Raw genomic sequence first — 22,803 nt, 5'->3', positions numbered from 1 at the left:
GAAGAAAACAGCATTTGCAGGAGTAGCGGCAGGGCACATTTGTTTTCTCTAGGGTTAAAATTAAAAGTCCAAATGATAATTTTGTTAAAAGTTGGGCCTTACTTGGCCCAACAAAAATATTATAACTTGACCTAATATTCTCACACACTACTCACGCCTTTCTTTGTTCTTGTTGAGTCTCGTTGCTGCTTGCACTCACCGTCGCTCGCTAGTTTTGCTTATATTGTCTATATGCGTGTATTGTAATCATGTGGCTACCAATAGGCTCTTCCTGGAACTTTTCCGGCTGTTGTTGCTGTAGCAGTTCGTACTCTCTTTCAGAGGATAGTTGATTTGGATATGAAATGTCGAACACGTCTAGTCCTTTGCTTCTCACACCATTTGTATGTTCACAATTTTAGTAATTGCTTTTTCACATGCTTTACTTGACATTATTTGTGCTGTGCTTGTGCTGCTTGATTTCTTGTCCTGCGCAACTTTACTTCTTTTTTTTTCATATATTTCACTTTACTCCTATTTTACTGAATACAAATAAAATGGAATATTTTACATGTTCTTTTACATGCGGAATTTACATTTTTGGCCTAAGTTGTGTAACAAGTATTTTCATATTCAATTTGGTTGATGGTCTATATTATGCAGATCAAACTTCCAGTTCATCTAGCCATGGGAAGAGTGAGCTTATGTTCAAGACCTCCAGAACGTGTCTGTGTCCAAGAGGTTTTGGAGAGGGAAATTCGCTTGTCATACCAGAACAAAGTTAAGCAGGTAATTTTATTAAAGCTAGAACCACTCTAAATTTTACTTTTGTTGCAAATTGCCCTATGATGAGACAATTAGACTGCATCCCCTCCACTCATGATCTTTTCATGGTTAAGGATCATATAGGGAAATCATAAATGGATTAGATATTTTTGTTCCTCTGTTTTTGTTATGTAAAGGAATGTATGCTTTGTTAAATAGATTGATTTTTAATTTTCTAGTTTCCTTGTGAGGTAACTCACTCCAGGATCATATGTCAGGTGAATTGTTGTACAATCTTCTTAGAGAATTTGAACAGAGAAAAGAGAGGAAAATTGAATAAGAACAGAATATTTTTATTTACTGCTTTTACACATTGAATCTTATGTACAAGAGGTATTAATAGACACAAATGTCTAAGAAGCTGTTATAAACTGACAGCTGTACAGAGGGAAAAATATACAATGAAAGAAACATAGCTTTTAATTTTAAGACCACACTTTCATAGATTTAGATTTCAGTCTAACAACACACGTTGCAATGCGCAATTCTTGGTAGAGACTTAGATTGAAGTCTAAAGTACGCATAAATCTTGTCCCAAACCTCATAGAAATGATTGGCACCAAGCACATGAGAAAGATCAGGCTGCTAGAGTAGTGTAGATTGAAGTCAAACCAGTAACATCTGATCTTGAACCTTCCGAGTTTCATATTCAGGATTAATAATGTCTAGTGTTTTGTCTTGTTCAATAAGAAATTGAGAATGAATAACTAAATCTACAACAAAACGTTGCAATTTGGGTGAATTAATGGGTTCAACATACTGTCTCTATTGAAGATGATAATTTGTGTTATCCAGTTTCTTAGCAATTGAAAGTTTGGAAAAGCCAATCTAGCAAAAGTAGAAGTCATGATTTTAGTGGTAACAAATCTTGAAAAAAATGCAAAGCTAAGGTATAAAGCGTATAGTGAAAACACACTTGAGTAAACCTTAACAAGCAAGCAATCTGAACAGATCCAATGTCTTGATTAACAACTAGAAAGAAGCCACGATTTGAACACAATCGAACTAAGAAACAAACACAAGTAACAATTCACCAGTGAAAAACAAAATTTATGAGAGTAAAGAGGCGTGAGCAAGATTTGAATCAATTATCAAATAAAACTTGAACTAATAGATGTAAGTAACTAAATCTTAATAAATTCTAAAATTCTACAATTATACATATAATTTTTAAATTATTAAAAATGTATACAAATATCAGTTCAAAAATATATAAATTTTAAACTATTAAAAATACCTATAACATTAATTCTAAAGTTATAAGTAGGTAAATATATAGTATTACTATGATTATACATTATATATATATATATATATATATATGTATATATAATAAAAAATTATATTTAAAATAAATTCAATTATAATATAATTTACAAAGTAACATAATAAAAATAAATATTTTTAATTAATTCAAAATAATTATAGTTTTGACATGTTATGAATATTAAATTTAATTTATTATTAAAAGTTGTTCGAATAAATATTTCTATAGAGAATTATTATAAACTAAACTAGATTAGATATACAACAAAAATCAAATTTCAGAAAAAATACTTTAATTTATTATTTTATTTATTATTAATTATTACAAGCTGAATAATTATATATAAATTTTATATTTTTAAAAATGATAATTTTATATAAATCTATAACAATATATAAAAAAAATATATTTTTTTGTGTTCACGATATTCTCATTTTATTCTTAATTATTATTTTTAAAATTAATTATTATTTTAAAATCTTTTTTGACTTTCATTGTTATGTTCAAAATTTATTCCGTATACATATTTTATTTTCCAAATTTATATTTAATTATATATGTCTTATTTATCTTAACTCAAATTTATAAAAATTAAAAAAATGCAAATGCATAGCGTATGTGTATTTTGATAGTAAAAATAATAAAAATGGGTTCTGATGAAATTGAATCCTCTATTTAAGTTCAGTTGTTATGGTAAAACATAATTGGGCAGTGATTACAAAGAGAGAGGCTTGAGTAGAACCCTAATTTCATTCTTGAAGGTGCCACCGTCTTCTTGCTTAAAGGATTCGGCTTTGGTATCTCATCCTCACAAATTGAATTGGGTTGTCTTCAGTGATAGCTTTCAAAATTTACACTTGATATGAGCCCATTTCTTGTTTTCTTTGAATATGTTATAAACACCAGGAGTTATTACACAGGGTATATGCTTCCTGATGATGAAAAGTGATATCTTTTATTCTCCTTAGATAAGTGTGTAAAAAGAAAGTTTAAATAGAACTTAGCTTTCCTAGGTTTCTCTTTTTGTTTGATAGCAGTAGGAACCGTTTTTGGGAATTAGTTGGTGTGTTTCCTATTCCTAGGGTTTCTCTTTTTGTTTGATAGTAGTAGGAATGGAATATACAGAGTATGGATTTTTTTTTTCTCTCATACTCTACTGAGTCCATTCACGGGTATTTCCTTTTAATCCTGATTAACATTTTTTCATTGTGGATTTTATTTCTTTTTTAAAATCAAAAGGTTTCTCAATGATATTTACTTTTTTCTAGAAAGTAATTTGATAAATTGTTCATTTTATTTTTTAGGACAAAATAATAATGGTTTTCTTTTCCTCTTGTCTGAGTAATGTGGGTTTTGTACATTTGTAAAAATATTTGCATATTTATACTTTTAATTATGTGTGTCCAATTTTCTTTCTTCAAAGGATCTGGCTTTTGGTATCTGATCTTCACAAATTGAATTTGGTTTACATCTGTGACGACTTTCAAAATTTACATTGATTATTTAATAAACTTTAATCGTTATTTTTTAGTTCTTTTTACTCTTTCATGGTATATGAGATGAAATGGTTTGATCTTCTTTTCTCCTTAGATCAATGCATATAAAGTAGGGGTGGCAATGCGGGCCGGTCCGGCCCATTTAGGCTTGGACTGCATAAGGTTCGCACAATGCGGGAAGGTCCATCCTGCTCCACACACTTTATGTGGGCTGAAAACATTGGTCCGCCCTGCATACTTATTGGCCCGTGGGCTCGTGGGTCGGCCTGCTTTTTTTAATTTTTTTAATTTTTTTTTAATTTTTCTTTTAATTTTTTATAATAAAACTTTCAATGTTTAAAAATTGAGAAACTTTAAGAAGTTCACAAAATTAAGTAAAGATTTTGGGAATTAGATGATAAATTGATAATTCAACATTTTCATCATATTCATTCTATGACATACACAATGTATTTTTTAAATATTAGCACATTAAAAATTACATAATATTTGTCTTTTCCAGTTATAGAAGAATTTGAAACGTTAATGCAAGAGTTCATAAAAGAAGTAATTAATAGATATAAGTGCAAGTTATTTTTTTTTTTATGCGGACTTGCAGACTGGATCTATGTGAGTCTGCAGGCTTACTGTCCTGGCTTGCCATGATTTTTTCTGCGAGCCTACGGCCAGTCCGACGGACCAGCCCTAATTGCCATTCTAATATAAAGAAAGTTCAACTAGATTTGTTCCTAACTAGGCTTTCCCAGGGTTTCCTTTTCTTTTTATAGCAATAGGAAACATTTTTTGGAATGAGTCAGTGTGTTTCCTCTGGCAACGACCAGACAACTGTAGAATGGTATATATAGATAATGAATTTTTCTTTCTTCTCTCATACTCTACTCATTTTATCCAGGTATGTTTTCTTTTAACCTTGACTAATATTGTCATAGTATTCCCTTTTTAAAACCAAAAGGCTCGACAACATAGTGATATTTTGATTTTAGTAGTTAATGATTTGATAAATTGTTTATTTTTTTAGGACAAAGTAATAGTGATTTTCTTTTTCTCTATTGAGGCTCGTGGGAGGAGATTTGCACATTTATATTTTTAATTTTACTTCTTTCTAGCTTATGAGAATATTTTTAACTCATATGGATGGTTACATATAAAATGTATACATTTAGCCGTTTATAATGCATTAACAAATATTAAACTCTACAACAATAACCACACTATACTATTTCAGTAGTTAATAAAAATAATGCATATAATTAAAAATTATTTAAAAACATAAATTGATAATAATGTATATTTAGTGAAAGTAAAATTCAAAGTTTATTTCAATCAGTTGATACTAAAATGTGTTTTTGTTAGAAGGGATCCTTTTAAACATGACTTCAGTTTTAATATTTTCCAAACTGTGATTTTGGTCATTAGATAGACTCACTAAAAACGATTGTGTCTATGATGAGAACTTATAAGACATAAAAGTTGAATAATTGAAAGCATTTTAGAAAAAAAAAGTAATAATAATAATAATAAAGATATTAATGAAAGTCGATCTCTATATAAGTTTAATTGTTATGTTGAAACATAATTGGGCAGTGATTACAGAGAGAGGCTTGAGTGGGAATCCTAATTTCATTTTTGAAGAAGGTGCCGCCATCCCTTTGCTTCAAAGGATTTAGCTTTGGTATCTTATCTTCACATGAATTGGGTATACCTCGGTGACGGCTTTCAAAATTTACACTTGATATATGAGCCCGTTTCATTCTTGTATTTTTTTTGCATGGTATATGCTTCTTGATGATAAAATGCTTTGATCTTCTTTTCTCCTCAAATCAATCAGTTCTTATAGAAAAATTTAAACTATGAATACTAGAATCAATAAGTTCTTAGGGTTTCTCTTGTTGTTTGATAGTAGTAAGAATCGTTTTCCAAAATGAGTCATTGTATTTCCTTTGGACAGCAATCAGACAAATGTAGATTCCATATTGATTCCATTCAGGTATGATTTCTTTCAACCCTGACTAATATTTTATCATCGTGGATTCTATTCCTTTTAGGCTCTACAACAAGGTGATATTTTGTTTTTTTAGATAATGATTTTATAAATTATTTATTTTATTTTTTAGGCCAAAGTAATAATGATTTTGCTTTTGTTTTCTCTTTAGATCAATGCATATAACGCAAGTTCAACCAAAATCGAGTCTTTCCAACTGTATCTCTTTTTTACTTATTGCGCCTACGTATTATGGATTTTTTTTTCTCTTATACTCTACCGATTCTATGCATGTTTGTTTTCTTTTAACCCTAATTAATATTTTCTCATGGATTTTGTTCTTTTTTTCAAAACCAAAATGCTTGTCAATAAAGTGATGTTTAGTTTTTTTAGATAATGATTTGATAAATTGTTTATTTTATTTTATAAGACAAAGTAATAGTGGTTTTCTTTTCCCCTTGTTTAAGTGTCCTGGGAGTTGTATGGGATCCATTTGTAAAAGTATTTGCATATTTATATTTTAAATTTTACTTCTTTTTGGCGTAAGAAAATTATTAACTAAAATGTGTTGGTTACAATGTAAAATTTATACATTAAATCTTTGTAATGCATTTATAAATATTAAACTTGACAGTAATGATCACATTAAACTATTTGTAAGAACTTTATAAAAGTAATCCATTTATATATAAAATTATTTAGGAAAACAAATGGATAATAATGTATATTCAGTGAAACTAAAATTCAAAATTTATTTGAATTGAGTTGGATACAAAAAGTGTTTTTGTTAGAAAGGGTCCTTTTAAGCATAACATTTGTTTTAATATTCATTTAAACTGTGATTTTGGTCATTTAAGAGATACACTAAACAAGATTGTTTATGTTAAGAATTGATAGGAAATAAAGGTTGAATGGTCAAAGTATTTTACAAAAATGTAATAACAATAATAACAAAAATGAAATTGAAAACTCTATTTAAAGTGAAAAATAATTGGGCGGTGATTACAAAAAGTACGCTGTGGGAACGCCAATTCTATTATTGAAGAAGTTGTCGCCGTCTCCTTGCTTCAAAGGATTCAATTTTGGTATCTTATCTTCACAAATTGAATTAAGTTTACCTAACTGATGACTTTCAAAATTTACATTTGTTATGGGTTCGTTTCTTTCTTGTTTTCTTTGATTATGTTATAAGCTTCGAAAGTTATTTTGATTTTTTTTGCAATCTTTTTGCTTTGTATATGCTTGTTTAACTGCCTTTTTGGTCTCAATAAGGCAAACAAAACCAAAATCTCCCTAGTGAAGTGTAGGGGAAATTGGGTATCGAATCCATGGAAATTATGTGTCTTAAGTTTATTTTGCATAATTTAATCTCGGTAAAAAGAAAATAAAACTAAAACAAGGGAAAAATTAAAATGAAATAAAGAAATTAAGAAAGTGCACTAAATTGAATGCATGAATGAAAATATGTCGTGAATGGAATGTATGGATCGAAACTAATGGAATGGGGGACGATGAAATGAATCTAAAATGCAGAATGAGCGAAACCTATTGGGAAAGGAAACTGAATTTAGAATGGAATGAGGAGGTGTCTAAGTAGAATGAAATTCTAAGCGGATGCAGCAAAAAGACTAAACTATTATGTGGAATCTATTTCAGCATGTAACTATGTTAAATGTTCCTATCTGGATGAGCACAAGCCAAACTGATTCAGAATTATAATAAGAAATTGCTACTACAAGCCAAGAACAACATCAAAATCCATATCTTAAATGGCAGTAGAGAAATAAATGAATGCAGAATAAGATATATACAATAAACATATGCATCAACTTGATAAGTACCGTGCTAAATGCTGGAAGAAAATAGAATAAGAATTATGCAGCATTATCTAAATATAATTCAATCTAGATGCATGATATGAGTATATACAATGCAGGAAAGGAAACATGAAAGTTAGATGAGCAGATGCATTGTTGATTTAGATGAAACTAATCTTAGCTTAGGTGTGCAAAAATCACATATACAAGCATGATTCTGATTATGTAGCAGGAACGAATGATAATGCAAAACAACAAACCATTATGCACTTTAATGAATTCACGCAGAGGAACAGATGCAATAGGCAGGAATATGTTATGCTCAATCTAAAAAGAAAGAAAATGAACTAAACTAATGCAGCCTAAAGATATAACCAAACCAAAACCTGTATCAACTAATGGAAACGTGACATCATTGTGATTTAAAGGTTAAGACCTGCAGAATTTTGGATCGTGGCAGCAGTGAAATGTGACAGAGCATACTATATGCAATTCTAGCTATACAAGTGAAGAAAGGTTAGAAACCATGAAGGATGGTAAATACTAATGCAACAGGAGCTTAAAACAAGAAAACATTCATGGAATAAAAATGGTAACAACTTTAACAGTGCAAGTGAAAGTGTAGAATGCAATTTGATATGGTTATGGTGAAAGAGATTTAGTGCATGCAGAATTATGTTGGGTCATGATGCAAATGCACTGTGAATAATCATTAAATTAATCTAATAGATATGGAATCACATATACATGCTCTTGTCAAAATCAGAATACAAAACCAAAGTGTCACCACTGTACCTACTCTTTGCAAACATGAAATCTTGGCCACTTTACCAGTGTGAATGTAGAACCTGTTAATGCAGAATGGGTGCAGAGTTCATGAGCAAAATGATTCTAGTATGCAGCAGAGAAATTAGACCTTTGCAGCAATAATATACATGAATGCAGAACTAGTATTGTGCAATAACAGATGTATGATGTAGTGGAAACTGAATGAATGGAAATGCAAAATGCAAAATGCAAAGCAAAATAAAATGAAGAAAAAGCTGAGAATGATGCTCGAGAAATCAAAACCAAGAACTTAAAATACCTAAATAGTTTGCAAGCAGTGAAAATAAGAATATACTTAAAAGCAAGCTGAGAAACAATATCTAAATCAGCATTCATTCCTAATTGATTACTTGAATGATGCTATGCTCAAGAAGACATCCCTCGCGCATACAACAACGCTTGAACCCTAGCTCTCACCACAAAAGTCTCTCACGCAGACTCTAGGGCTCCATCAAAACCTAAATTTTCCCTTAAAAACCTCACCAAAAGCCACACATTCATACGCCCTTGCTCTGGCTAGATCTTTCCTTCATTCGTCCATCACGCATCAGCCTTCATCTCCTCATCTTGATCTTCCAATCGCCTCCCTCAATCATGCATCAGCCTCTGCCTCGCATCTTCAGATCAGCTTCGTGCCTCTCTTAATCTGAATCAGACCATGGGTTGGCATTGGCTCCCCTCCCTCTTTTAATGAAACGTGGGTTTTGAATAAGGGTCAAACATTTAAACTGGCTAAGGCAATAGTTGATCTTCAAATAAGAATACAAATGGAGTTAAGGATTTAAATGCAAGGAAAATGATACCCGGACTCCATATTCTAACCCCTTAATTGACTCCATGAGGTGACATGCCCAAGTGGATTTTATTTTTTAAATTAAAATTAATTTTATAAAACCATTTTACATTTCAGACGTGGCTTTTAGTGGAGGAGTTGAACATTTTCTTTTTTCTCCCGCGCACTCACTTGAAGAGAAACTTCTCAACCCCTTCTCTCTGCACAGTCGTCGTTTGTCTTCTCACCGGCAAGGAGTGGTTCTAGATGGCGAAGGGTTTTTTAGTCGAAAATTTGAACATTTTTTCCTTTCTCCCCTGCACTTACTGGTAGTTTCTCTTCTCACCCCCTTCTGTTGTCGCAGTCGTAGTTTCTCTTGTCATCGGCAATGATAATGGTTTTTGGAGTGGTTCGTCTAGCGAAGGAAGATAGCAGAAGACGTTGAGCGCAGAAGATAGCATAGTGTGGCGGAATCTCTGTGGCGGCTAAACCTTGAAAGGCTTAGGGTTTGCGGACGACGGGGTTTGTTGACGACGGGGTTTTATTGACGATGGGCATTTGCTGTGAAAGGGAGGGCATTTGCTGTGGAAGGGAGTTGTGACGAAGCGTCTCCTCCATTGTTCAACCATTGTTTTCAAAGGTTGCAGTTCTACGAAGGACGGGATTTGTAGGAGATTAGAGGTATGACGGTTTTTTTTCTATTTGTTGTCTTAGGGTTTGTTTTAGTGTTTAACAAACCCAAAGTTTTGAGTTTTTGCATTTGAAGTAGATGATTGTTCATTGTTGGGTTTACTTTGGATGTGAAATTAGTCGAAGTTGAAGTAGAAGTAACTTTCTAATCAACCAAGTACTAGTTTTCTGAATAGGTTGATTAAATCTGTCTTATTTTTTGTGTGATGACTTGTGTGCAAATAAGTGATGACTTGTGAACTCATACTATAGCAGTCAATACAGGTTTTTGGGGTGATTCACTTTGGTTAATATGTGTTGATTTGTAATAATTTCTTTCATGTGGTTTCATACCTAAGTGGGTTAAACATGTCTGATTTGTTGGTGATGACTTATGTGCACCCAAGTGATGACATGTGCTGCATTTTTTGCAATCATGTGGTATCACTCAATTTTTTGAACTTCCATATTATACTAGTCAATAATTGATTATGGGGTGATTCAGTTTGGATAATCTGAGTTCATTTGTAATTATCTCTTTGATGTGGTTTGGTAGCCAAGTTGATTACACTTGTATGATGTATGGGTGATGACCTGTTTGCTCACAAGTGATGATCTGTGTTGAATTTTTTGAAAGCATGTGGTATGACTCAATACTTTTTTATGGGATGATTAGCTTTGGGTAAACTGTTTTCATTTGTAATAATGGAATCATTAAGTGATTTAATTTTTTTTATTATTTATAATAAATAATATTTGTTTTCATGGTGCTATAGGTGTGAATTGTGCATAGGTGCGAAAACAAGTACATTGTTGAAGTAAACAATGTACTAAAAGACACCCACCGTAAGCGGATTCAGGCAACACCATTTAGATGGTGTTTGGAGATGGACAACGCATTGGAAATAAATTGTCCTTTTGTTGATTGTTTAATGTCTTCAATTTTTAGGCTACTTATTTTTAACTTTTGTGTTTCTGTTGTTAATTTTAATTTTCATGACACTACGTGTTTGGAAGGATCTACTACATGTATGATATTAAACTTATTTTATCACTTTGATATCCATGTAATTCACTGTCAGTTCAACAACAAAAGTTGATGATCTTAGTCCACACCTCCTATTTGATATCCATGTAATTCACTATTAGTTAAACTTATTATATGATTATCTATGTACTATTAACTGTTAATTACTGATAAAGATTTTGCACACCTTCAAAATTTTTAATCTATGAAAAAGGTTTTAATATGAACCTCACTTACAGTGAATCACATAAATATAGTAAAATATAATGTAGGATACTGCCCATGATGAAGGTGTGATAAAATTGTGGTACAAGTGGAACATAACATACATGCCAACACTCACAATAATAAATGTTTATCAATCAAGTATTAAGTGCTGACCTACAATAGACATTTTGCACACCTTCCAAATTCGTGGTCTCTGCTAACATATATTCAACGAATAAAAACCTTACCAAAGTAGGTGTGTGATAATTGATAAAAGAGGAAAAACATCATAACTCTGATAATTTTAAATAGTGACCATTTCACTATTAAGTGTTGATCTACGCTTCACATTTTGTACACACACATAATCTAAGGTATTTGGGTAAGGGTGTCAATAACTAGTCCATACTTAATGAAATATAATACCTTAATTGTGTATATGAAACATATTGAACAACAACAAACTACGTGTGGGATAATTCATCCACAACTCCAACATGATATTCTTCTTATTTGTATTCAAATTATATGATGACTCAAGAACTATTAAGTAGTGACCTGGTCCAAAAAATTTGCACATGTACAAAAAATATGGTATGAAATTAGAGTAAAATTTTTTGAACAACATCAATTTTGGTATGGGCTATTTAGTTCTCAAGTTGTACATCACATATTATATATTAATCAGGTGTGTTATAATTGGTAAAACATTGAATACATGATAACTCTCAGATTTTTAAATGTAGATCAATCATATATTAAGTGTTGACATGTGAACAACATCTTGCACATAATTACTTATTTGTGATCTGTGTGGTAACCAATATTACTAAATTTTTGACCACATAGATATTAATTGTTCACCTGCTATAAACTTTATTTGCACTCAATGAAAATTAGGATGAACAACATTCAGCTATAACTTCACATAAACCACTCAGAATTTCATAAATCAATCACTAAGCCAAACAAAAAAATTGTCATAAATCACTTCCACAAAGTCTAAACATAAAAAAATACCAAAGTTAGCAATATAAATCCTAACTACAACAAACTCAACAGTTTTCTAAATCAACTACATATGGTGCTTCCTCCTACTAAATGTTGCAAAAGGAGTTCTTATTGCCATACTCTTGGCACGCATCCGAGGATCATCCCTTCGTCGCACATAGATGTTGCTCTGTTCGGATTCTTGTGCTTCTTGACTTGGAAAGTGAACTTCTTCCACATGACCCCTCTCACCAGAATCGCCAAATTCAATAAAGCCCTTGAGGTGGTTGGAATTAGGTGTTTGTGAATCACCAACACTTGGTTCACCCAACTCAGAAAACTTCAGTTTGCCCTGGTGATGTTGGTGTTGGTTCTTCCTCTCAATCATCATTACATTCAAGTCTACAAGTTCTTTTTACAATTCCCCTAGCACACTTTCTTGATTTTTAACAGCTTTAATTAAGTCAACTATTTTAGTACCCTTATTTCGACGTCCACATACCTCAAAACCTTCTTTAACGAAGGAATTGGTTAGCTCTTCTGCAGAGGCAACAACATTTGTAACAACCTGAAACAATTCACAACAACCTTCAATATGTATAGATGACACATTTAAAAAAAAAATCGTACAACAAAATACCCAACTTATAGTGTTATTTGTCAAACTCCTTTTAATTACATTGTCCCTGCTTTCATTTCCATCCAATGCAAGATTATGGGAAACTTGGTCGTGCGCTGACAATCCTTTAAATTCGGAATCAAAAAATGGTCAAAAGACTATAACTGCCACAATTATAATCAAAATTAGTCAAAACTCATAACAAAATATTTTATAGTGATCAAACGAGTTTGAAATTAATTTAACATACACTACCTGTAACAAATAAACACATCCAGCTACATGGAAGTGTTTGGTACTTTGTTTCTCCTTCAAGAACAATTTAGCTTCACAAATACTGCCAACCAAATACTCATACACCAATCGACCCCAATTAAATTTTCCAATACTACCAAGGTCATCAACAATGTTGAACAAAATAGAAAAAACTGTTCCACTACGATTGGGCAACAAAAACTCAAAAATTGCTAACAAAATGTAAAGCTTACCAAAATCCTCTAAACAAAGCACTTTAATATGTTTTAAAATGTAATCATGTACCATTTAGATATGAACAAGTTTGGCAACTCCAAATAAATTCTTTGAATGACTATTTAACCCTTCCTGATTTGAATCAATGTTCTCACCAACCACCCTCAAACCTAGACCAAGACATACATCTAAATAGGTAAATCCAACAACTTCTGTACTCATGTGAAACCCCCTAACCTTTCCACCCACCTACTAATTAACGGACTCAAAAGATTCCTAGATATTTTCACAGACTCTTTCAACTCAACCATCCATCCAAATGGTGTTCCTCGAATAAATGAATTTTGTTCCTCTGTTAACTTCTTATTCAAACTACCAATCAAATTTGTCCGGCATGAATGCCTAAAACAAATCTGGAACAATAAAAAAAATTTAGTTATGTCATTTTTATCATAACAAATTTCAAAATAAATTGAATTCCAAAATATATCATACCTTGCGGTCAACACTGAAATCACTTCCCTCACTGATTGCAGTCATATTTATAACCTGAATACATAACCCCGGGTAAGCACAATGTCAGCACTCAGACTTACTTCAACGTAATTCTTCTCACTTTGAACAACTACCACTCGTGCACAAAAGACTTATCACATATGCAAAAAATGCAACCGAGGTCAGCACTTGAGTGCACATAAGTCATCACCAACAAATCAGACATGTTTAATCCACTTGGGTATGAAACCACATGAAAAAAATAATTACAAAGCAACACATATTACCCATACTTAATCACCCCATAATCAACTATTGACTGGTATGACATGAAAGATCAAAAAATTGAGTCATACCACATGCTTCCAAAAAATTCAACACAGATCATCACTTGTGAGCAAACAGGTCATCACCCATACATGATACAAGTGTAATCAACTTGACTATGAAACCACATCAAAGAGATAATTACAAATGAACTCAGATTATTCGTGAATCACCCAATAATCAACTATTGACTGGTATGACATAAAAGATCAAAAAATTGAGTCATACCACATGCTTCCAAAAAATTCAACACAGATCATCACTTGTGAGCAAACAGGTCATCACCCATAAATCATACAAGTGTAATCAACTTGGGTATGAAACCACATCAAAGAGATGATTACAAATCAACAAAGATTATCCAAAGTGGATTCCTCATAATCAACTATTGACTGGTATGACATGAAAGATCAAAAATTGAGTCATACCAAATGATTGCAAAAAAATTCAGCATAGGTCATCACTTGGGTGCACACAAGTCATCACCAACAAATCAGACATGTTTAACCCACTTGGGTATGAAACCACATGAAAGAAATAATTACAAATCAACACATATTACCCATACTTAATCACCCCATAATCAACTATTTACTGGTATGACATGAAAGATAAAAAAAATGAGTCATACCACATGCTTCCAAAAAATTCAACACAGATCATCACTTGTGAGCAAACAGGTCATCACCCATACATCATACAAGTGTAATTAACTTGGCTATGAAACCACATCAAAGAGATAATTACAAATGAACTCAGATTATCCAAAGTGAATCACCCAATAATCAATTATTGACTAATATAATATGAAAGTTCAAAAAATTGAGTGATACCACATGAGTGCAAAAAATGCAGCACAGGTCATCACTTGGGTGCACACAAGTCATCACCAACAAATCAGACATGTTTAACCCACTTGGGTATGAAACCACATGAAAGAAATTATTACAAATCAACACATATTACCCAAAGTGAATCACCCCATAATCAACTATTGACTGCTATAGTATGAGTTCAAAAAATTGAGTCAAACCACATTATTGCAAAAAATGCAGCACAGGTCATCACTTGTGAGTAAACAGGTCAGCACAAAAAAATAAGACAGTTTTGATCAACCTAGTCAGAAAACTAGTATTCATGCACCTATCAAAGCACCAAAATCACAGAAACAAAAAAATAACCAAACTTACCAACCACCGCCTGAATCGAACAACGGAAAACACCAAAAACCCTAACTTCGCAAGGTTTGTCTTTTCCCTTTTTCTTCTTTGATTATAGTGTTGTGGTCATTCACCTGTACAAGATAGATGATAAATTTGCCTTTAAAGAATGACTCAGTCGGCTATGCAACCAAAAACAAAAAAATATATCAGTTCCTTAACCAAAAAACCCACAACGACGATTTCAGAAAAAAAAAAACCACAAAATTGTTGGCGTATTAGAGAAACGAAAAAAAAAACAGACTTACGAACCATGATGCTGAATCGAACAATGGAAAGCAACAAAAACCCTAACTATGCGAGGTTCGTCTTCTCCCTTCTTCTTCGATTTCACTACAACACACGTCTTCTCCCTTTTTCTCCTTTCTTCCTTTCTCCTTTCTTCCTTTTCCCTTTCTTTCTTTCTTTTCCATTTCTTCATTTTTGCTTGCTCTACGCAAAGAAAACCTACTTTCTCACCCTTTCAATTTTCATGCCCACACCCACTCTCTAAAACATCTTTCTACAAAAGAAGTTTTAATAAAAATTATAAAAGCCACGTCTGAATGTAGAATGGTTTTATAAAATTAATTTTAATTTAAAAAATAAAATCCACATGTGCATGCCACCTCATGGAGTCAAATAAGGGGTCAGAATATGGAGTTAGTTTATCATTTTCCTAAATGCAGTTCAGCAAAACTAAAAAGTTTTCTAGTAAAGCTAATTTATTATAAAAAAATAAATTTTAAAAGAACAAAATTAATGACAACAAAAGTCTATCAAAAAGTACAAACGAGTTATATACTATTATAATTATTTTGTAAAATTAATTAATTGATATTAATTTTATTTATTATATTTAAATTTGAATTTATAACTTCATTTTATCAATAATAACATTTACAATAATATAACCTAATTTTCATGATATTTATTAATTTATTTTAATATTATTGTATTATCAATTATAATTCTAATTATTATTATTATTATTATTATTATTATTATTATTATTATTATTATCAGCTCTAATTATAATAATAATAATAATAATTATTATTAACTATAATTGTTGTTATCAACTATAATTATTATGATCAGTATTATTATCAACTATAAGTATTAGTATTATCATTATTAACTACAATTATTTCTATTAGGAAAATGATATTTTAACCCACTTTTTTTGACCCACTTTTAACCCACCATTCTTATCACCCTTAGATCATCTATTTTAATTTTTTGTAGTGATGTGATGTGATGATCTAAAGGTGATGAGAGTGGTAGGTTAAAAATGGGTCAAAAAAGTGGATTAAAGTATCATTATCCTTTCTATTATTATATTACTATTATTATTATTATTATCATTATAACTATTATTATTAATTAGAACTATAAGTATTATAATAGTTATTATTATTATTATTATTATTATTATTATTATTATTCTTTTATTATTATGGTTACATACACATTTTACTTTTACTTACTATTTATCAATCATGTTTTAATTACTTGACCATTTTATTTGTTTTGTTGTTTATTTATCTTTACATTTGAATAATTATTTCAATTCAAAAAAATAGTTAATTAAGAGGATAAAATTGGAAAAAACAAAAAATGACACCAAAGATGTTTATCTCTTTATATATAGTTGTATTATTACTACTTCTTTTATCACTATGCGATATTATTTTAGTGTTATTATTATTATCTATTATTATTATTGTTATTATTATTATTATAGTTAAACACACATTTTACATTTATTTGCTACGGTATCATATTTCAATTACTTGCACTTTTTATTTGTTTTGTTGTTCATTCTATTTTTATATATATGTAATTATTTGAATTAAAAAAATAGTTACTAAAATTATTAAAATGATAAAATGGACAAATAATTTTTATTATGAATAATTATTTTAATTTAACAAATAATAATTAAAAGGATAAAATTGTATAAACAAAAGAGGACACAACAAATGTATATCTCCTTATATATGTAGTTATTGTATTATTATTATTATTATTATTATTATTATTATTATTATTATCACTATAAGATATTATTATAATGGTATTGTTATTATTATCATTATAGTTAGACACAGATCTTAAATTAATTTACTACGGGATCCTATTTCAATTACTTATCATTTGTATTTGTTTTGTTATTAATGTATATCTTTATATATAATTACAGATTATTATAGTTGAAATTTTAGCATTAATATTAATATTTATAGCATAAATATTATTATTATTATTATTATTGGTATCATTATTATTTTTATTATTATTACTATTCATAATTTGATATTATTATAAGTGTGCTTTTTTAATTATAGAAAAAGTTGTTATACTAAATACTTTTGCTAAATAGAGTTTTAATATTTTAAAATTTTTATAAATTATAATTTATATTAATATTATTATTAGTATTTTTAATGGTTAAATAAATATAATAACATTATATTATTATTCTAAAAAAAAATTTTAAAAAATGTTTGCATGGATCATAGGCTATTATAATTATTTTGTAAAATGTATTATATTGTGATATCAATTCTATTTATTATATTTGATGTAAGGCCCATTTTATTCTGTCCTTTTTTTTTAGGGCTACCTCAATCTTATGGGCCTAAAGGCTGGCCCAAACAGGAAGGACCAGACCTAATCTGCCAACCCTAATCTTTATACTCATTTTTCGTAACACAAAACTTTCACACCCTTATAGTGGTTGTCGTTTTCCCTTTGCTAGGGTTTACTCCCAACCTAGAACTAGTCAGCTCGGTTACGTTTCCTAGCCTCGTGTAAGTGCTCTACACCTCAGGTCTTGTTTTCTTTTCGCTCATATGTTTGTATTTCTAGTTGGGGCTTCGTCGTATACTTACGTCTATTCTTTCATAGCTGTTCTTCCAACTCAGTAATTTGCATCTGGAGCTTTCGCGTTCCACTATTGGAGACGCACCCTGCTCTTAGTCCTTTCCAGGCACGAGGAAGTTAGGGCTCGCTATTTTATTTCGTGTTCCTATATGCTTAGTCTTGTTTCGTGAGTTGAATGTTGAATTACCATTACAAACTGTGTGGGAGTTGTTAAAACATGTTTTGGTCTGTTTGGATATATCTGCCTGCGTGAACAGTGACAGGTTCTGGTTGTCTCGCCCAAGCGAGTACATCTCGTCTAGGCGAGATTAGCAGTAACTCGCCCAGGCTGCTTGAGCGAACGGTCGCCCAGGCGATGAGCGCCAGTTATGATCGAGAACCCATCTCGCTCAGGCGGGGTGGTCTCGCCTAAGCGAGCGGGCGCGACAGTGCCATTGTTCCTGACTCGAGCCCTCGCCTAGGCGGAGGGTGCTCGCCTAAGCAAGAGAGACCTCTCGCCTGAGCAAGGCTCTTCTGCCTGAGCGAAGGGCTGAGCGAGGAGTATGTATGTTGACGGATTTCTTTGTTCTTGGATGTTGAATACATGTATGAATTGTTTATGCCTTTCTAAGTATTAATTGAGTGGCTTTGCATGAATAAGATGAATGAGGAATTGTGATTCATGAGTTTTAACATGATATGAGTATGCTTTTGGTATGGGATGATTCATGGAATTAAAATGATGTGTTGGTATGGATTTGGCATGAGACATGAGTGAGGATTGATTAATGAATATGACATGATGTCGGTATGAAACACACTCCTACTTTCGTGGTTTGAGATTGGTGAATGAAAGAGATTGACATGGGATATAACGAAGGATGGAATTGCCAAGGTTGGCATGGGATATTTACATAAGTGTGTTTAATAATTACTTGTTTCGATGATGATTTGGTCTGTGGTCAATGCGTAATTCCTTGAAAGTCCTTAGGTGGGGTTTTCAGGGTCGTGCTTCAATGGTCGGGACGTAATTCCATGGCCTTTGTTAGTGGGTGTCTATGGTGGTGCCCCATCTGTATAACTAGGTAAGGATTCAAGGTAAGGTTGCATCCTGACACTCTAAGGGGTCGGTTAGTCTCACCTAGAGTAGACTGAGTCCTATGGTGAGAGTAGCAGGAGGCCTGAAATTCATTAAGGGCTAACCTTGTGGTGAGGAAAAATTGATTCATCGTAACACTTGTAACACATAGCTCGGGGGTGAGCAGCTCGGGGGTGAGCAGAGGTATCCACCACAAGTGCAAGCATCCGCTGAATCCGACCAGGTTATACGTATCCGGATGAGTCGAGTTGTGTCTTAGTGTAGTATCTGTGAAGTCATAACATGCTTGGCTGATATGTGAATATGGGAATGTGAAAAATATATTTGTTTGCATGGATAAAATCTTTTGTGCTCTAGCTTACCCTACTTGTTTGTTGTGTGTCCTGCTGTGTGGTACTCTCCTTTGCGATGATCATCAACTTATTGGTGTGAGCAGATGCGAGGAACATCTGTGGGCAGCAAGGAGGTGATGGTTCTGCTGCATAGTCCGCGTGGACTGGGCTTAAATTTTATTTATGGCCTTTTCTTTAGGGCTATGGCCCATGTACTCGTTTGTCCTTGAAATTATATACATTTTATAGACTTTTATCCAGTTTTTCTTTTGGGCATCATGGTGTGTCTTGGGTTGTAAGGAGTTGAATTTTAAACTCCAGGACTGCGCTAGTATGTTATCTTTTTAATTTCACATATTAAATTAAATGGGGTGTTACATTTAAAACTGAAATTATTATTGCATCACTTAAATTTACTATTTCATTACTTTAATAACAACATTTACAACAATATAACTTAATTTTCATAATATTTCATTACATAATACTTTCACTATTTTATTATTTTAATATACAAAATAAAATAAATACGTCTCATGCATATGTACGTATCAGTATATTAGTCTATTATAAAAAAAGAAATCCTAAAAGAACAAAATTAATGACAACAAAAGTCTATCAAAAATTATTTTTCACATTTTTATAAAAAAAAAAATTCTATTTTTCTAAGCTGCCAACAAAAATTATCTAATTAAAAACAAATAAATATTTATTTAAACTAAAACTAAAATTTTAGAAATGAAAAATATTGAAAATTGGAATGTTAACAATGCTTATTGATAATGAAATGCTTTGATCTTCTTTTTACCTTAGATTAATACGTTTCCAGAATGAGTAGGAATGATATCTACATATTATGGATTTTTCTTTTTCCTGTTATACATTTCTGATTCCATCCAGGTATGTTTTCTCTTGTTCCTCACTAATGATTTTAATCCTTTTTTAAAACCAAAAGACTTGACAATAGTAATATTTAGTTTTTGTATATAATGATTTGATAAATTGTTTATTTTATATTCTAGGACAAAGTAATAGTTTTTTTTTTTTCCTTTTGGTTTGAGTATTGTGGGTGTTGTATGGGACGCATTTGTAAATATCTTTGCCTTATGTTTTTAATTTTACTTCTTTCTCATGTAATAGAGGATTATTAACTCAAATATGGATGGTTACACAAAATTTATACATTCAGCTGTTTATAATGCATTTATAAATGTTAAACTTAACAACAATAACCACATTAAACTATTCATAAGAACTTTAAAAAAGTTGTGCATATAATTAAAAATTATTTAAAAAACATGAATGGATAATAATTTATATTCAATGAAATTAAAATTCAAAATTTAATTCGAATAGTTGGGTACAAAAAGTGTTTTTCTTAGAAGAGGTGCTTTTTTAAAATTCTGATTTTGGTCATTTGTGATTGTGTCTATGGTGAGAATTGATAAGAAGTAAAAGTTGAATAGTAGAAAGCATTTTAGAAAAACTTAATAACAATAATAAAATAAGTACTAAAGAAATTGAAACAGAAGTTCAAATGTTATGGTGAAACATAAGTGGGTAGTGACTACAAAGAGAGAGAGAGGCTCGAGTGGGAACCCTAATTCCATTCTTGAAGAAGGTGTTGTCATTTCCTTACTTTAAAGGATTCGACTTTGGTACCTCATTTTCACAAATAGAACTTGATTTTTCTCGGTGACGACTTTCGAAATTTACACTTGATATGAGCCCAATTCTTTCTTGTTTCTTTAATTATGTTATAAACTTCAACAATTATTTTGAGTTTTTTGTACTATTTTTGCACTATATATGTTTCTTGATGATGAAATACTTTGATCTTGTTTTCTCATTAGATCATTGTGTAAATAAAGTTAAACTAGAATCAAAGCTTTCCTACCGAGGCTTTCCTAGGATTTCTCTTTTGTTTGACAGCAATAGGAACTATTTTGCAGAATGAGTCAATCCTCTACGGAGTGACCAGACAACCATAGGTATGGTATTTATAAACTATGGATATATTTTTTCTCTCATACATTATTGATTCTATCTAGTTTGTTTTCTTTTAACCTTGATAATATTATCTTATCGTGGATTTTGTTCCTTTTTTAAAACCAAAAGGCTCATAAATATAGTTATATTACATATTTTTATATAGATAGTTATTTGATAAATTGTTTATTTTATTTTTTAGACAAAGTAATAGAGGGTTTCTTTTTGTGCTGTGGTTGTTGTATGGGACGCATTTGAAAAAAAATATTTGCATATTTATATGAATGATAACATATAAAATTAGTTTTTTTACCCGTACAATGCACAAAATTATCTTTAACATTGATTATAAATTAGAATTATATAAGAAACATTGTAGATTAATGTTTCATTATTAATTAAATAATTTAGTAAATATAATTAAGTTTAAATTAATGACTAAAATGTTGAGTTTAAATAAATGTAATTACAGTCAGCAACGTAGAAGAATGAGAATGCTATCTAAATGATCCCATGGAACATAACATTTTTTCCTAAAGTTATTAGTAGAAGTTTTTATCTACAACATAATGCAAAAATCATACTGTTTAGAAGTTAATGTACTTTATCACGAGAGATCAACATGATAAATTACCTCTTTACCATTTTCACATTTTCAAGAACCTATATTTTTTCAAAAGAAGACATTATGTAAATAATAAAGACCGTTATCATAAAAAAATAATTAACTGAATAGATAAACTAAATGTGTGAGTCATGATGTTATAGATCAATGTAGTGGTGTTCTCGCGTAACTTAGTTATTGAAAATTAACAATATTATATTAAATATTTTTAAATATATACATTAAAAGTTTTCTACATTAATTTGTATAATATTAAATTTAAAGGGGAGTATTAATAATATGTATAAATTAAAATAGACTAATAAATTATGTAACTAATAATAGATAACTATTTTGTTCTAATAAAAATTTAGAAGTTTGGGAAAAAATAGTAGATAACTCTTTCGTAAATAATAATGAGTAATAGCAATTACTATTTTAAAAGTTTAAAAAGTTGCAACTAACATTTAATACTTCGTCCAATAAAATCATTTATTCTTTTAAATTAAATATTTTATTTCATCAATATATTTTTTTCTCAAAAACACATAAAAACATTTTCCACATTTGAAACCATATTCATCAAGCATCAAAGAAAATATGCCATCAAACATCAAGCTTCAATAACCATATATGATTGTTCAAGTACACCATGTTCAACAATAACATTACAAAATTTAGCTTAATCTAATCACAACAACAACCATTAATAAACACTTCAATATTTGGTTCGATGAAACTATTGTCTACTTGAAAGACAATAATATTTCCTTCCTTTAAGGCATTTTCAAAACAAAATAGTCTCCAACCTTGACCTATCTTTGTTGAACTTCTAGGTTTCTTTGATATTAGGATTTTGTAATTCATTATAGTTTTAGGCCTTAGAAGAAACACATCTTGTACATTCTCCTCCCGAATGAAGTTGGCAAACTTTGATGGCAA

The 22,803-nt window shown here is 30.7% G+C and overlaps 1 protein-coding gene across 1 annotated transcript; it reads left to right on the top strand.

Moving 5' to 3' along the window:
- The first annotated feature begins 10 nt into the window (after window positions 1–10).
- On the top strand, window positions 11–10,739 carry LOC114185859. The gene is made up of 5 exons (XM_028073803.1): window positions 11–383; window positions 643–768; window positions 5,516–5,554; window positions 9,104–9,646; window positions 10,411–10,739. The coding sequence occupies exons 1-4, from the start codon at window positions 345–347 to the stop codon at window positions 9,230–9,232; spliced, it is 333 nt and encodes a 110-aa protein (XP_027929604.1). The 5' UTR covers window positions 11–344; the 3' UTR covers window positions 9,233–9,646; window positions 10,411–10,739.
- The last annotated feature ends 12,064 nt before the right edge of the window (window positions 10,740–22,803 follow it).

The sequence above is a fragment of the Vigna unguiculata genome, chromosome 1, assembly GCF_004118075.2.
Source record: "Vigna unguiculata cultivar IT97K-499-35 chromosome 1, ASM411807v1, whole genome shotgun sequence".
In the NCBI taxonomy this organism is placed as follows: domain Eukaryota; kingdom Viridiplantae; phylum Streptophyta; class Magnoliopsida; order Fabales; family Fabaceae; genus Vigna; species Vigna unguiculata.
Note: the sequence above shows the minus strand (reverse complement) of the source record. Positions and strands in the feature narration are given on the sequence as shown.

Coding starts and splice junctions, on each gene's coding strand:
- LOC114185859 (XM_028073803.1), top strand. CDS start 345: ATGTCGAACACGTCTAGTCCTTTGCTTCTCACACCATTT. Junction 384..642: donor CTTTGCTTCTCACACCATTT/GTATGTTCACAA, acceptor TATATTATGCAG/ATCAAACTTCCAGTTCATCT. Junction 5,555..9,103: donor TCCATATTGATTCCATTCAG/GTATGATTTCTT, acceptor TTTACATTTCAG/ACGTGGCTTTTAGTGGAGGA.